Source organism: Salvia hispanica, chromosome 3 (genome assembly GCF_029641045.1).
Source record: "Salvia hispanica isolate PSC_SH4W2 chromosome 3, Shi_PSC_v1, whole genome shotgun sequence".
In the NCBI taxonomy this organism is placed as follows: Eukaryota; Viridiplantae; Streptophyta; class Magnoliopsida; order Lamiales; family Lamiaceae; genus Salvia; species Salvia hispanica.
This window is the reverse complement of record NC_142694.1, coordinates 51,301,139-51,316,864: the sequence shown is the minus strand read 5'-3', so window position 1 is coordinate 51,316,864 and position 15,726 is coordinate 51,301,139. Positions and strand designations below refer to the sequence as shown.

At 38.5% G+C, this 15,726-nt stretch overlaps 2 protein-coding genes across 6 annotated transcripts; both read right to left on the bottom strand.

Moving 5' to 3' along the window:
* Positions 1-52: 52 nt before the first annotated feature.
* SUA (suppressor of abi3-5) lies at positions 53-8,821 on the bottom strand. 5 transcript variants are annotated; one of them, XM_089066808.1, is made up of 17 exons: positions 8,482-8,821; positions 8,090-8,218; positions 7,854-7,894; positions 7,344-7,553; positions 6,777-7,212; positions 6,611-6,682; positions 6,412-6,504; positions 6,251-6,330; positions 5,666-5,816; positions 5,001-5,085; positions 4,834-4,925; positions 4,677-4,745; positions 4,370-4,549; positions 3,024-3,213; positions 1,268-2,218; positions 787-971; positions 53-520 (listed from the first exon to the last, which is right to left on the bottom strand). In XM_089066808.1, exons 2-17 carry the CDS (start codon positions 8,135-8,137, stop codon positions 338-340), a joined length of 3,066 nt encoding a protein of 1,021 aa, XP_088922934.1. In that variant the 5' UTR covers positions 8,138-8,218; positions 8,482-8,821; the 3' UTR covers positions 53-337. The 5 variants fall into 5 exon arrangements, with proteins under 5 accessions (XP_088922934.1, XP_047968018.1, XP_088922935.1 ...); XM_048112061.1 differs by having other exon boundaries at positions 8,533-8,821; XM_089066809.1 differs by having other exon boundaries at positions 5,666-5,813; positions 8,533-8,821.
* Positions 8,822-8,925: 104 nt separating this feature from the next.
* On the bottom strand, positions 8,926-12,898 carry PHO1;H1 (EXS (ERD1/XPR1/SYG1) family protein). The gene is made up of 13 exons (XM_048109881.2): positions 12,677-12,898; positions 12,298-12,589; positions 11,753-12,161; positions 11,610-11,658; positions 11,444-11,515; positions 11,104-11,233; positions 10,774-10,894; positions 10,435-10,684; positions 10,197-10,346; positions 9,952-10,104; positions 9,599-9,877; positions 9,365-9,501; positions 8,926-9,284 (listed from the first exon to the last, which is right to left on the bottom strand). The coding sequence occupies exons 1-13, from the start codon at positions 12,884-12,886 to the stop codon at positions 9,194-9,196; spliced, it is 2,343 nt and encodes a 780-aa protein (XP_047965838.1). The 5' UTR covers positions 12,887-12,898; the 3' UTR covers positions 8,926-9,193.
* Between the last annotated feature and the right edge of the window lie 2,828 nt (positions 12,899-15,726).

The following is a 15,726-nucleotide window of genomic DNA, read 5'->3' as shown; positions in this document are numbered from 1 at the left end:
ATTTGATCCAACAATAAATATAAAATTACATTCTAAAAGAAAGAGGATAGGAGAACCAACAATACTGCTTTCTATCGTACTTATTTGTAAATAATAATTAAACAAGGCACAGTTTAAATGAGTGTTTTTCTTCCCACAGCAATGGGGCAACAGATGGTTCCGAAATGGAACAAGTAGAGACAAAGATTTAATATCGCTGGATATGTATATATATGCTACAATGAGTAAACTCTGAACCTAAGAGCACAGCAACATCACACCTACAACTCAAAGTAACACAACTCCAATCTGTACATCTCTACACCATTGCTTGCACTTCTCTATCCTCTCACTCACATCATGACATTTCTCGAAAACGAGCAATCGCCTTCTTCTGAATAACAGCTTTGTAGCTATCTCCTGCCTGAACTTCCAGGCTCGGATCCACTTTCTTTGGTTGATGGATCCCTAGTCCCGCTCTCGTTTCTGTGGCCTGAGCCTGTACGGGTTCTACCATGCCACTCCCATCTCTCCCCAGCCCCTGGACGAGAAACCAACACAAACACCAACCAAAAGCATAGCCAAACAAGTCAGATCTAAGATACAGATAGATATTGTTGCTGGCCACTATGCACCCGCGCCTATACACTGGTTGAAGCTCCAAACTAGAAATAAGGTTATGGTCAAGCGGGACATCGAGTGTTAGCAGATTAAGGAGGTGAAATCTATTGAGGGAAGCGAGGTACGGGTATCATTACTAATTCAATTTACAGAACAAAATTAGTTTTAAGGGTTTAGAGATGATACCGAGCCTTCATGCCAGCCCATGTTGCGGAGCATCCGGTTGCCCACATTGCTCTCATCAATGGCCTTGTCAGCTGTAATCACCTCATAACTCTGGATATTCGCATCTCCACTACTTCGTCCACCACCAACACCAGGAGGGAAAGGCATAGAGTCCAAACCACCTCGTCTATATGCTGGATCTCGGTCTTGATGTCCACGATAACAAGAACATAAATTTTCTCACAAGTCAATACAGGGTCCGTGGAGGAAAAAACTAGCAATTTGGCCATTGGAATTATTCTTCTCAATATTATTAGCATAGACACAATTGCAGTATAGTCAAAGCTCGAGACTAAGGCCAAGCTTAATGCAACTATTGCATACCATACACCTTAATTCTGTCAAATCCCAGAATCATACAAACCACAAGACAATGCATATAAAATTTGTTGCATCTTTAAAAGATTGAGATAAAAATAATGTATAACTCAATAAAGCTTACTTGAGTCTACAATTCCAGCATTTATGTCATCGTCCCCAAAAGCCGATGATGAACCGTACAAGCTTCTCCTTTCAGCTGCACGATCTCGATAAGTTGATTGAGACTGTTCTTTGTTTGTAACTGAAGTGGTGGGCATCTCAGAAAACCTTCTTTTACCACTTCCTGTAGCAGAAGATGGTGCATATCTGCCTAATGCAGACGCGCCGGTTCTAAATGGTGTAACCGGTGTGGAATGTTCTGAATGTGTCAATGAAGAAGATCCTGCAGAAGATGCACCAAATGATGAAGCCGGTGTACCTTCTGGTCCCATATAAACAGAATCATATTTCACCACACCCAATCCAGAACTCCTAATCACTCCTTTTAAGGTTCCACTAGAACTGGCGCTGATGGGCTTTGTCCTGTTCTGGGATTCAATGCCAGCAGATTGAGTTGAGGCACTCATCATTCCTGCAGAAGCTATAACATTCTCTTTTGCTACCAGTCCTTCATTTATTAATTTGCTCTTCATAGATGATGCTGGGTTAGATCTCTCTTCAACTGATGCGGACGGCTGATTGTCCTCGAGAGCCACTCGTGGTGCTTGTCCTTCATTACTTCTTTGCTTCCACATGGTTAAGACATTATTCATCTTCTTCTTGTTAGCCATTATGCTACTTTTGGAAGCAAGTTTGATCTCTTTAAGTTTCTCCTTTTCTTTCTTCTCAGCTGCTAGCGCAGCAGCAGCTGCAGCCTGGACAGCATCTGGTAATGAAGCAGCTTTCTCATTTGATGTTATGGTAGCAGCTGGTGCAGAAATGATGACTTTTCGATTATTAGAAGCATCTGATGTCTTAGAAGCATCAATTTGTTTTTCAGATGTCTTGCCATTCTGATCATTACAAGGAATATACTGCTGAGTTTGTTGATCATAAGAATACCAAAGACCATTATTCCCATCATAATATAGACCTGCAGAGCAAATTATATTAGCCATCTTCTTCAGCCTTTTCAAGAGAAAGGACCTAAGAGGTCCCACACTTTTCGAACATCCCTGACTTCAACACTATGATTGACCTATATACTAAGCATTTTCATATAGAAAATTAGACGCACTGATTGGGAAGGACTGGTGACCATACATGTCTAAGAAAACATATACAACAAAAGACAAGTATATAACAGACAAGAAAGGACATGTTTCCACAGGAAGAACAAATAACTATAATGACCTCTATATCTGGCACAGCACAAATGTGGGCCATTACGATCACATAATGGCAGATGTTAACAAACATGAAGGTAGGGTATGAGTACTGCCAATAGCATAAACTGACAACCACATCACAGTCCATGCCCATGCAAAGTAGTTGAACAATGTTAATGTCACAAGAAAATAATGAATTGAAACCTACTCGACTGTACTTAGTGAAGATAATGGACAGATTATCTGTTAGCATGTTTTCCAAGTAGGAACTTGATAATCTTCCACTATTTCAATCATGATAACCAGTACAGAACAGAAAACTATATTCAGAGCCAGGAATGTATGGAAACAACAGGACCATTTCCCAATACAGGAAGGTGTAGATTAGATGCAACTTGTGAGTGTATGCAGAGGGTTACCGAAAGAGTACAAGCTGTATCACGGAATGCCCAAAATACAAGTAAATGAATAACAGACACACCTTGGCCCAAAAATACAGACATTATCAGGTTACAATAAACTCAGCAAATAAGGAGTTTCAAGAGGAAAGCAAGGAAAAAGTTGGAAAACCTGTAGTTCCATCGTAGTAGAAACCAGAAGTAGCATCGTAGTAATAACCAGAGGCTTCGTCCCACACAAAACCAGATTGTGGAGCTGAAGAATCTGTTTCTCCTGCAACATGTCCACTCTGCCCATGACCTCCACCAGATTGGTTGTCCTCCGGATTGTATTCTTTAGGTGCCCAGCCAACAGCATCATACTAAAATATACAAAGAGATACATGAACCATCTCCTTGTATTAATCCAATAAGTGTAACCAAACACAAGTACTAAGGAGGTATAGATAAGTTAGAACTTCCATACCCAAATGATTAAGAAAGGCTGAGGGGAGATAATGAACCATGGAAGACGACTAACATCATGCACGCAAAACCTATTTATTCTCTTTAGGATGCCTCGCTAATAATTTTCTTTGTCAGATATGACAGCCTAAAAACTTGACTGTTACATCAACTAAGGACTTAATAAAAAGATAAATCTAATAAATAAAGGAAAACGAATACTCCCTCCGTCGCAACTAAGTTGAGTCGTATCGTATTCCTCTTTTAGATGTCCCAACTAAGTTGAGTCATTTCCTTTTTTAACAAAAAAGGAAACATCCAATCACTCTTACTTTATTCCACCATCTACTCAACTCTCTCTTTATCTTTCCTACTTTATTCTTCTCTCCTACTTTTTAACAAAATTTCTTAATCTCCGTGCCCAACAGTTATGTCTCAACTTAGTTGAGACAGAGGGAGTACTTCAAAATCTGCTTTAATTAGCAATACAGTTTTCAAGATCTGCCCAGCAGCAACCAAGCTTGTATACAACAACATGGTTTCCTCATGTATATTAAATGGTTGGATGGTTAATTATATAGACCTATAGCATGAAGGAACCGAGTGTCTCTTAACTAACCTAGGAACTGGAAACATATACAAGGAACAGGAAAATATTGAGAACTTAGGTTAAGAGATAATCATTAACTGCTAAGCAAGAGCAAACTTGTATTATCAAAGGAAGCATGAGACATAACTTCCACTATTAGACCATCTCCAACCATTTACACCAAACTCAAACTCATTTTTGAGTATACGTCACACCAAAAAGTAGTTTTACTCCAACCATTTACACCAAATTCAAAATTTACATCATTTTTGGGTTTTTGTCTCTCAAATTTTTTGCAGGAACACCATATTTGGTGTTGTTTCACAAAAAACACCAAAAATGGGTTTGAGTTTGGTGTATGGTTGGAGAAGATTTCTACACCAAAACTCATTTATAGAGTACGGTTGGAGATGGTCTTATATATATGCTGAATGCAACATATGACCAGTATTCATAGTTTATGGAGAAAATGCTAGTCATCAAACCTGCTGAGCAAATGTAGCTGCTTCAATTGCAGCTGCAGCAAGACTGCTCGACTGAGAAGCTCCTGAAACAGCTGATCCAGGCCCAACAATACTTTTGGCATAGGCAACTCTAAGAATCTGACCGTTCTTCTCCAAAGTAGTACCATTTGTTGCTTCAAGAGCTTTAGTGGCATCCTCAACCTGGTATCAGTTTTCACATGACCAATAAAACTCAATGAAAATAAACATGCAAGCAGTAGATGAAAACCCACAATAAAGCTACATACTAACAATGTGCACGCCACGGTAACACAAAAGTGAAACTTACAGAATAGAAATGGATAAATGCAAATCCTCTTGAAACATGCGTGAATTTGTCTCTAACTAACCGCAAATCCTGAAAGTATAAAGTGTTTATTGTCAATACAAAGTAGCAGACTAGTAACCAAACACCGCACAAGAAAGCAAGAGAATTTATTTCAAACCTTAATAGGGGCATGTTTAGAAAATTCATAGCGTAGCATTTCCTCATCAGCATTTTCATCCAATCCACGGACAACAAGAACATGTGTTGGGCCTGAAGCATATTCAGGTAATGTTCACCAAAATAGAGAGAAATGCCACCAGAAGGACTTTTGTAAGAATAACAAACCTGATTCCCCTCTCTTGCCAGCCGGATTAAAATTTGATGATGCCATATCAGCAGGGGGAGCATCTTCTGTTCTTGGTTCATTACACTGATTGAAAAGTATAAAGATGGTTAATTCAATAAATGAGGCTGGTGTCTATATACTGAGAAACAAACTTCTGTAGTTTTACAAGTTAGTACTCCCTCCGTTCCACAGTAGTAGAGTCATTTCATTTTCTGCACTCATTTTGAAAAAATGATAATAAATAGTTAAAGTGGAGAGAGTAAAATAAGAGATAGAATAATGTAGACAAGAGTCTTATCTACAATATTCTCTCTCTTACTTTACGTATTCTCCACTCTAACTATTTATAATTATTTTTTCAAAACGAGTGCGCAAAATGAAATGACTCTACTACTGTGGAACGGAGGGAGTAGAAAAAATCCTTCCAGTACTACACATTGACAAGATAAAGATGCAACTTGAAGTGAGAAATTTGGGCTTATGAGCACCAGTACGAGATATAGCACCTACTACCTAGCTATTCTTTATCCCCACCCCCAGAAGATAGTTATTAACATGCAAGGAAGTGGAAAAAATGTTCAACCAGATAGAGTAAAGCATCTAGACCAGTTGCACTTGCTCATGGAAAATTTGCAGAAAAGCATAAATGAGAAAATAAATAAACCTGAAAACAAGATGTCCTTCGGGCAAAATTGACACAGCCACATATTGTGCACATCCAATCAGATGGCACCATCATACTTCTATAGGTACCATGGCCTGATCTTGATCCACTGTCCATCCCAAGAGATCCGTTAGAACCAGTTGGCTTACTACTGCAACAAAGGCCAAGATTCAGAAAAAGCTCCCAAAATCCACCCATATAAAGGTTGAAAACCATGTTATGCTATCCTAGTATATCAATTCCTTCAGGTTCTTAATGGTGTTTATAGAAGGAATGCAAATTGACAAATGGCAAGTGTAATGTTCATCATTCCAAAGGTCGTGAAAATGTGATAGTGATACCACTTCTGCAATAAAATTCAGTTTAATGCGTTATAAGTATATCATGGAAACAAAATTATCCCAATGTGGGCAATCATCAGAAATATGCAATTAATTTTCTTACACTATACGAACAAGGTCTAAATGTGCCATAAAACATTCAACGCCAATGCCTATTAATGGGAAATTTGAAAATGGTGCTATTACACTGAGTTTAGGCAGGTTGCCTAGTCAGGGGGGAGGAATAAACATTAAGTGTGTCTACCTGTACTCAAAGAAGAGCTTCCTTCCATCAACAAGAAGACCTTCATGCCCAAGCTTATCCATCATTGCTTGTGCTGAATCCTATTTACAAGATTAAACTTCATTTTTATATGCAACATATTGATAGATACAGAGTACAATAATTGAACATCTACTTCATACCACAGAAGGGAAATCAATAAAAGCAAATCCACGAGAGACGCCAGAGTTTCGCTCTTTAATAACTCTAACATGACGAAGGGGTCCCCACTCCGCCTGATACAGATAAATGAGTCATATATCAAAATGAAGTTCACTGCAAAAAATGTAGCAATAATAGCATCTTGGCAAACTTCAAAGGAGTGGTAGATAAAGGAATTACAAGAATCTGATACAAATCTTCTTCGGTTGTCTTTTGAGAAAGACCCTTCACCACAACAGTGGCAGAAGGCGCCTAAAAAAAGAAAATGAAGCTGCTTAGTCAATCCACCTAAAAGAATAGTAGATCAAGAAACTATTAAAAGCTGGAAAGAGTAAATGGAGCATACAACAGAATGGTTAATCTGACGCCTATCTTCACGATCCCTTCTCCTGTCACCTCTTTCATAACGACTGTCCTCATAGCTGTCTTCCCTGTAACTTCGACCATGACTGCGGCCTCGAGGGGACTTTGACCTAGCCCGATCATCACGACCACGAGAACGAGATCGAGAACGAGAAGGGGAATGCTCATGCCTTCTATAAGGGCTTTCATCCCTTTCACGACTGACACCTCTCTTGTCCCATTCGCGATCCCGAGATTCACGTCTTCTCCAGTTACCATCTCTTCTACCACTCCTCTCATAGTCTGAATCATAACTGTGTCTTCCGTGATCATAATCCCTGTCACGGCTGTCCTCCTTGCTTTGATGGGAAACACGAGATCTGTAGTCATAATCATCATAGGCATAATCCTCCCGATCACGGCCGCCATATCTAGAAGGCCTATCAAATTACAATCATGAACATCAGAATAACCGTCAGTATGGTCATAGTCATCACATGATTCTATTAATATTTCAATCTCATTATACTTATCAGCTACCAAAAAGGGATCATAATATAAACAAACATACGGCTTTTCATGCCTTCTAATATCCCTATCCAAAGAATACTCTTCTTCATAGCTTCTCCTCCTCGTTTGAGGCCACATCCCAACTGATGATGGCGGTGGAGGATAATTATCCCTCTCCAGTACATCTCGATGAAAGGCACCCCTTGGGTAGATATTATCCCTAGAGAACCTTTCATCTATAAACCTCCTATCATCATAAGATCCATCATCCCTGCCAAAACAATATGAGGCAAGGGCCCATAGGAAGAAGAGGAAAGAACTAAAAGCAACATCCATATGTAATTGCAAAAATGTACCAAGAAAATAGGATCTTTTCAGAAATAGAAACCAAACAAATAAAGAACAGGCAGGGGGAAGGGGGGGGGGGGGGACAGTCAACTGCCTGTTATGCACTTTTGCTAAAAAAAATACATCTGAAAGCTATTTAAGAGAATTGACATCTTAGAATCTTCAGTTTAACCACATGAAATCAACACTCTTGGGTTGAGAAAAAGCATCACAGTGGACTCACCGAAAATTTGTATCATGAGCTGCACCATACCCCTCCAAAGCCTGTGGATTCAAGAGAATAAGTTGTGTCAGCAAGTAATAATCATGGTAAACGTAGGCAAACGATTCCACATCCTCACTGTCCCATGGCTTCTCTCATGCTCTTTAAGGAAGAGATACTGGAAAAATGGACAATCACATGATCCTAATTTCTTGTATATCATCCCATATATGTGACGAAAAGGAAACCACAATTACGCTGTTATTTTCCCATCCTTGATGAAGACCATAGCGTCCAGGGTCCATTGCTCTGACGAATCACCGTTTTCCTGCAAATGCCTATCTAATTGTCGGAAAGTTGTAGATGCAAGATGAATGGGACCTTTCCTGTAAACATTGGAAAAACATGAGCTATGCCACGACGGAAAAACAATTTTCATCCTTTGGCTTTCCCCCCTAAAGAGCATCCCTAAAATACACTCTTTCAGATAAATCCCCATTTAAATACTTCCAAATACATCTCTTTTAGCCTCGGTTACAAATAGGTCAAGGTGAGTGAGCAGGCATATATCATATCACAACAAAGTATAGCTAGAAGCTAGGGATTAAATAGCCAATGTAGTTATTAGGATCTTTGGGAGATTGTATACATGTAATAGCAATTCATCTGAATTTCCACTGTGGGTGGCTATTGCACATACCGACCAAATTCAAGTCGATTCCGATGAGACAAAGCCGTGAGCAATCAAGATTAGGGTTGCGGTTTGCTTCGGAGCCGACGATTAGAGAAGGTGAAATCGCGGAAGAAGAAATCGTTCAAAACCGAACCGAGATGGCGTGTATGATGATGTAAGTAAGAGAAGTCTATGACAGAAACGGAGAAGAGTCACACAAACGTAGCGATTGTTTGAGAGTTAGGCTTGGGCGGAGGCGGAAGGGGCGGAGTGTGGGTTTGGGTTTCAATGTTTAGAATTGGGGATCTGCTGTTGCGGATTAATCTTAATAAACCGAACCCAGATTAAGTTTAAACCTTATATTTTCTTTTCTAAATCTAATCATTATTAATAGTATAATAAAGAAATAAAGATACAGTATCTTAGAAATAATTTTATATTTTCAAGTTAAATCATCATAATCTTGACCCGAATATTTTAGAATTACCATGTCCTAGTCTACAAACATTATTGAAACTGACCTGACAAAATGGTAAAGCTATGTAAAGATCAATGTGGAAGACCATTGTTGTAAAGTAGAGTATGTACATTTATCTGTGTACTGGACCAAAAAATGTAGACAACATTATCTACTTGCAAACAAGTGCACATATAGTAGCATAATTCTTCTACCAAATTGCTCTGGTTTTCAATCTTGATCATCCACCTCATGAAAAGGCAGTGGCACTGTCTTCACAGCTCTAAAATGGCCTGCATTATTCAGATGCTCATTCTCCAACCTAATCAATCAACCAAAGAAAAAAAATTAGGATCTTTAACATGAATCACCATCAGAATCTTGCATGAAGAAAAAAATCACCTGTAAAAATTCCACTGCCCTCTTCTTACAACCTCAAGTGCTGCTAAAAACAGCATGGTAACTCTATAGTCGACCTTTTCAAAGTTGTAGTGAAAAACTGTCTGCAACCAAGCTAGCCTGAGCACTAGGTTCAACCCCTGCACCATCAACAAAATATTCTCAATCATGGCCATTTATCAAGAATCTTTTTTTTCATTTGGAGGAATAGATTCCATGTATGATTTGTGTACTGACCAAAGAGAAATAGTAGATGAACTTGTGGCGAAGCACGAGCTCATCTCTCAGCCATGGATTCTTGGAGTTGAACTGGAGTAGGCCCCAGTCCTTGACAAAGTCCCAGTAGAGCTGATACACGGTTGCAGCGCTGGACATGATCACGACGAGGCAGAGCCATCCGGCTGTCTTTTCCTTCTCGTACGCCATTTTGGCTCCTGCGGCTAGCATTGCAGACACATACTTCCCTAGGTTGAGGAGATGGCTCTTGTGCCCCTCATCAAACCAACGCCGGGCACACTGAGAATGATAACATGTCGTTTAGGCGCTAATAACAACCTTAAAAAAGATCGAATTTATGCGATGTACTATACCTGCAGGGCTCTCCAGTAATAAGGCAGAAATGAAACTGCATAAGCCAAGTCTTTGTAGTATGTTGTGCTAGTGCAGTAGTTGTAGTCCTGAGTTTTGTAGCTCCCAGTTATGTAGTAGCATGCTATGTACTCGATGTTTCTGAGTGTCGGGACCTGATCAACAACAAAGAAACAGACCAATCAGCTGTCAAGAATAATTCATCTGCATTAGCTTAATTGATTGATCAGTGAGCTTGATTAATTACCTGGCTACATAGTTGATCAGCCATGAAGAAGTCTAGCATCAAGACCTTATACAGAGGCGATAACACGATGTTTCTTATCACAGATAGCAACCGGTAGCGACTTGACTTGTAGATCACGTTGAAGGGACAGATCAGGACTACAATGAAAGCCTGCAAGAGATATGATGATTGAAGTACTTGTTCAAGAAAAGTGGTTCCAGTATTGGTTTTGGGACATTGTTATGTAGTCGAAAGCTACCAGAAAAAGAAGGCCGGGGATGGCTTGGACTTGAGTGTAGGAGTAGCCCTTTTCGACAAGCAATAAATGGACAAACAAGACTCCGACTACAGCAGCCATTGATGAGGTGCAAATCAAGAACACATCTCTGTACTTGAGCTCCTTTGTGGGGCAAAGTTCGAAGATGAAGCTGTAGTTTATACGCGTCTTTCTCCACGCGAAGATGTTGCACCCAAACAGAAAGAGATGCAGAAAAAATAAGCTGAATATGCTGCACAATGTTGGAACAAATAATGCCTCTCAGACATAATGGTCTCAAACATGCATGACATGAATCTACATAACGAGGCGTGCACTTGCCTGAGCACAGGATAGACTGTTTCCATGTACACCGTGTCTGATTTAGATCGATACATTCCTGTAATATGAGCCATGATAACATATCCTATGAAGAGTGCTACGAAGCCCCCAGCGAATAATCCTGGTCGTTGAAAAGACAAAACAATGGATCAGATCTGTCTTCTATACAGTGTTTTGACAGTTTCACATTCTAAAGAAAATCTTAATCTTGGATTCATTATCATTTAGGAATAACACATGATCAAAGATGCAACATTTTTAACATTATCTTGGAAACTGTTTTTATGTGATACCAATTTTTTCAGCTTGGATTTGTAGCAGTAAACTCACCAATAAAAAAGGTGACAGCATGTGACTCTGTACGCTGAGTCGGCCTAAGGTACTTCATGGCCTTTCTTTTATCCTCTTCAGCAAAATGCTTGACAAAAATCTCCTCAACCTCATCTGCTAATTTCAGTGCCTGTCACAGTAAATAAATTTTCACTAGTGTGAGACAAGAAAATCTAGGATTCATGATTAGAAATCTAGGCAATTGCAAACTAGAGAAGAAAAGCCACAGACCCCACATCTAATCATCTTCCAATCGCAATGCTTATGATTACAAGACTGTTGCTTTTCTTCACCATTTCACACACACACACAAATGCTAGTTTTTAGATATGTTTATCACCTTGTCTGAACTGTTGAAGAAGGAGCTCTCCACCACTTTTAAGTAAATGGGAAGAACTTGTTTGTTTGTCACCTGAGAAAGCAACGTGGAAGTTTCGTCAGTCAAAATGAGCAGCATGAGAAATTGTGAAAAAAAGGATGAAGATTGGCTGCGTATATATGCTTACTTTGTCAACTTTCTTCAAAATCTTCACAAAAGCAAGCATGTTCAAGTTCCTGAAAGAATTAAAAGGACAAATCTCAATTTCTAAGAGCATAAGAAGCTATCACTTATCGAAAGGCAGAAATGTATAGAGAATTGAGATCACACCTATAAGTTTTGAGGTAGCCTAATCCTTTGTAGAGATCAACGAAGGCACCCCTAATCATCTTTTCTGCATGATGAAGCTTTTTCTTGTTAATATGCAGCCTGTTTCTCCCTGGACTACCTTTCTTCGACGACTGGTTCACCAAATCATCCCACAACAAGTAACTGATAGCTGAAAATGTGCGGGCTGGATTCGTGACAGGAATGTTGATTCTCAAGTTCTTCCCTTGGCAGTTGATTACGCAGTTGGAGATGGACTTAAGCTTCCCATCCCCTTGCTTCATTCTCATTGATCTTCCAAGTTCACCTGACTTGGGTGATTCAGACGATTTCATATCATCTCTGTCAAACTCTCCGGTTACATTCTCCAACCCTGGCTCCGTAGCTGCTGCATATTTGATGGACTCCTCATCTATTAGCAAACAGAATGAATTTGATAAATAAGGAGCTGCAGTGATCAAAATCATCGCGACTAATTCATTAGTACTAATAAGTGACAAAATGCATTTATAGATTATGCCAAATACAGAGAAAAATCTGCTTCATACCACATGAAATAGTGCCAGAAATCGACTCCTCCTCCTTCAAGTCCTGAGACGAAGGCCCTTTAGCCCGTTGATGCTGCTTCACAGCGGCCTTGAGCTCAATGAGAATCTCCATTTGCTTCAACAACGACTCTCCCCTCTCAAGAAACTCCTTCTCCTTTGTTCTGTAAAACTGGTTCACTTTGTTGAGTTGGAGATCCAAACAAGCAAAGAACTCGCCTGCTGCATCCGTGTCAGCCACCTGCTCCAGCAGCTCAGTCTCGTACATGTCTGTCTTGCTAGCCGAGCGGTGAACCTAAAACATGGTGCAGAATCAGAGAAAAGGCTTCGAAAAATGAGTCAGACTATCATCTCTGAGATGAAGAAGGCACAGAAAAAGTACTTGAATGACCCTTGGCTGTCTCTTCTTGTTTCTGAAAGAAGACATGATGCGTTTGGAAAAGGAAGTGTCGTGTTTGTTGGTGTTGTTAGCGTTTTGGTCATCGAGTAGTTGTATTTTCTTGACGGCCTTTTTTAGATGGCAGTAATCCACAAAGGCTTCTTTCCATTCAGGAACCAACTGCCCCTCAAACTGCTTTGAGAACTTGACCATTTTGGGACAATGCAGATAGGTAGTGAGTGAAGGAGTGGAGAGGGGTGAGATCCCATTATATACGGAGAAGAAAAAAAGGAATCTTGATTGATGGCCATGGAGACAGCACATTCTGTTTATATTATATCCTATGCTCTTCTTCCCACTTGGAAGGTATAAGGAAAGTGTGATCTCCCCGGAGAATCGCCTTGTTCGGACAAGCAGCCTGCATTGAAAAGGTTGTTGCAAAGATTGCGAGGTCCATTTTTGCATAGGAGTAGTTTGTTTTGCTCTGTAAGTAGAGCAGCCAGATCATAAGGCGTGTGTTAATTCGAATTGTCGCACTTTGAAAAGGTGTGAACTTTATTAATTTACCTAGGGAAAACAAGAATAGGTGGTCGTTGTAATAATAATTTTGGTTTGTAACTAACATATATTCACGTTGGGAAGATAGCTAAGTGGCTCGGGGCTCGTTTTTTCGCACGTGGTGAAATTTCATTAGGCTGTTGTAATAATAAAATTAGTATTAGTATATGTTTATTTTTAATTGAGAATTAGGAATTAGTAATATATGGCTTTTACTTTTTTAATTGAGGAAGTTTCCGATATGGTCGAAACACGGTTTTTTGGGGAACTATCATATTTTAGTGACTGCGTGTTTTCAAAGGGAACACAAGCTATAACATTATATATCATAGAATTTTTGCTTCTTTCTTCAATTGTTCTGTTCAAATTTTGCCAAGTTCTACTTTAGCAGATTGGATTATAATTTATTAATACACGTGTGATGCCATTCATTTCATACATGCGATTCGAATCAGTTTTGTTGGACTTCTATAATCTTAACTAGAACACTTTTTCCTTTTAACTTTTGTTGTAAATTCCTAGTTCTTGATTTTTCCAATATATTTTTGGGCGGTTTGGCAATTTTTCATGGCCTGACGCAATGTGATTCCAACTAAAAGGTTCTTCAAAATTACAAATTGCATGAAAATCAAAACCCTGCTTAGTAGTAGTATAATTTTATTACACTGTTCAAAGTCAGTGTAACCTGTAATTAACAATTACGTATTTATCATTATATATTTTCCCACATCTCATAAAACAATTTCCAATAATTCTTAAAATCCACCAATATATTCAGTCCAACTTTGGTTATCAATTATTTATTCGAATTTGTTATCCCACGATGCCAATTGCCGAGTAATATACCCTTGTGAAATGATTATAATTGCTATAATTCTGATCTGAAAAAGAGCATATGATTCTAGATTGAGGTTCCATAAATGCAAGTATTATGCCCTTTGTATTTATTAATCGCAAATGTTAATCTCAACTGAGAATATCCTACTTCAATACCAGAAGCAACTCATCCTAAAAGGGGTTAAACGTTAAAGGCATCTTTAATCTTTTACCAGTCTTAATACCTCATGTTTTGGATCCAATCAAAGCATATACTTGCTCAACTATACTATTTAGATTCTGGCAACCTATGTATTACTATAACCTTTTAAATTATTCTTCTAAGTTAAGCATATGTGTAACTCAAATTGCGATAAGAGTGTGCTAGATATATATGATGGATTAATACTTTATTTCATAAGCATTTAACAAAGAATTTATGTACAAAGAGTAGTGATATAGGACAACCATCCCTTAAATATATAACTAGAGAATAAATCTCAGCCACACGATCAAGAAAATTAAGGGTTGATATTTAACATATGCTTTTGAAATTGTCCCAGATTTTACTTCATTATAAGAATGAACTAGTTCATTATAATAAGGCGGGGGCAAAATAGTCATTTACAAAAATTAGGGTTAAAATCAATTACACTCATTTTGAAAAATGCATCGTTTCGCCATAACCCACTGCGCTTCTTCTTTTCCACTCTCTTCTCTCAATGGAAACCTAGGGTTCCTCCGTTTCCTCTATCTCTGTTTCTCATTTCAGCTGCTTCTCTTACTTCCCGCTAATTTTCAACATCTAGTCATCATTTACGCCAACGTTGGGGTAGGGCTGGGCCATGGAATGTTTGCGGCGAAGGGTCTCGCTGGAGTGGCGTTAGGAGAGAGATCGGTGGTGGTATAGCCATTGTTGTTTTCGGTTGGGATCATATAACCATTAGCGGTGACTGTTAGCTCTCTCTCTCTATATATATGTATATACTTACTACACTGATTGGATAAAAGTATATATGTTTATGTCTCTATTGCAACTGTGCTTCAAACTATAATTGTGAATTACGGGAATGAAAAAAAATACACATTTACACACACTAATCTTATTCTTATGCATAGTCTTTCTAGAGAGAGAGAGATCTGCAGGGATGAAAAGAATCACGATTGGAACTTGATGAAGTATATTATGCTTACGGTGAAGTATACTATGTTTATAGTGAATTAGTATTGTGTTTATAATGAACTAGTATATTAACATGTGAGTTGACATATGAGTTATGTATATTGTGTTTATAGTGAAATATATTGACATGTGAGTATACTATTTTGACATTTGAGTGATGTAAATTGTGCTTGTATTAAAGTATGTTGTTTTTATAGTGAACTATATTGGCACATGAGTGTACTATTTTGCATTTAAGTGATGTATATTATGCTTATAGTGCAGTATATTTTGTTTACAGTGAACTAGTATAATAACATGTGAATGTACTGTTTTTCCATTTGAGTGAAGTATATTATGATCACAGTGAAGTATATTATGATCACAGTGAAGTATATACTTATTACAGTGAATTATTTTGGCTTTATGTTGAATGTTGATATTAATCTTTTTTTACTTTCTTTAAATGATAGGACTTTGTGTTAATCTTTCGAAAGCTACATATATACATAAAGAA

Bases quoted from the DNA above. Each gene is read 5' to 3' on its own strand.
- SUA (XM_089066808.1), bottom strand. From the start codon at position 8,137: ATGGACCCTGGACGCTATGGTCTTCATCAAGGATGGGAAAATAACAGC. The intron at 7,213-7,343 runs GTATGTTTGTTT...GTAATTTGATAG, and splicing joins ATTAGAAGGCATGAAAAGCC to GCCTTCTAGATATGGCGGCC. The intron at 6,331-6,411 runs GTATGAAGTAGA...TCTTGTAAATAG, and splicing joins TTATTGATTTCCCTTCTGTG to GATTCAGCACAAGCAATGAT.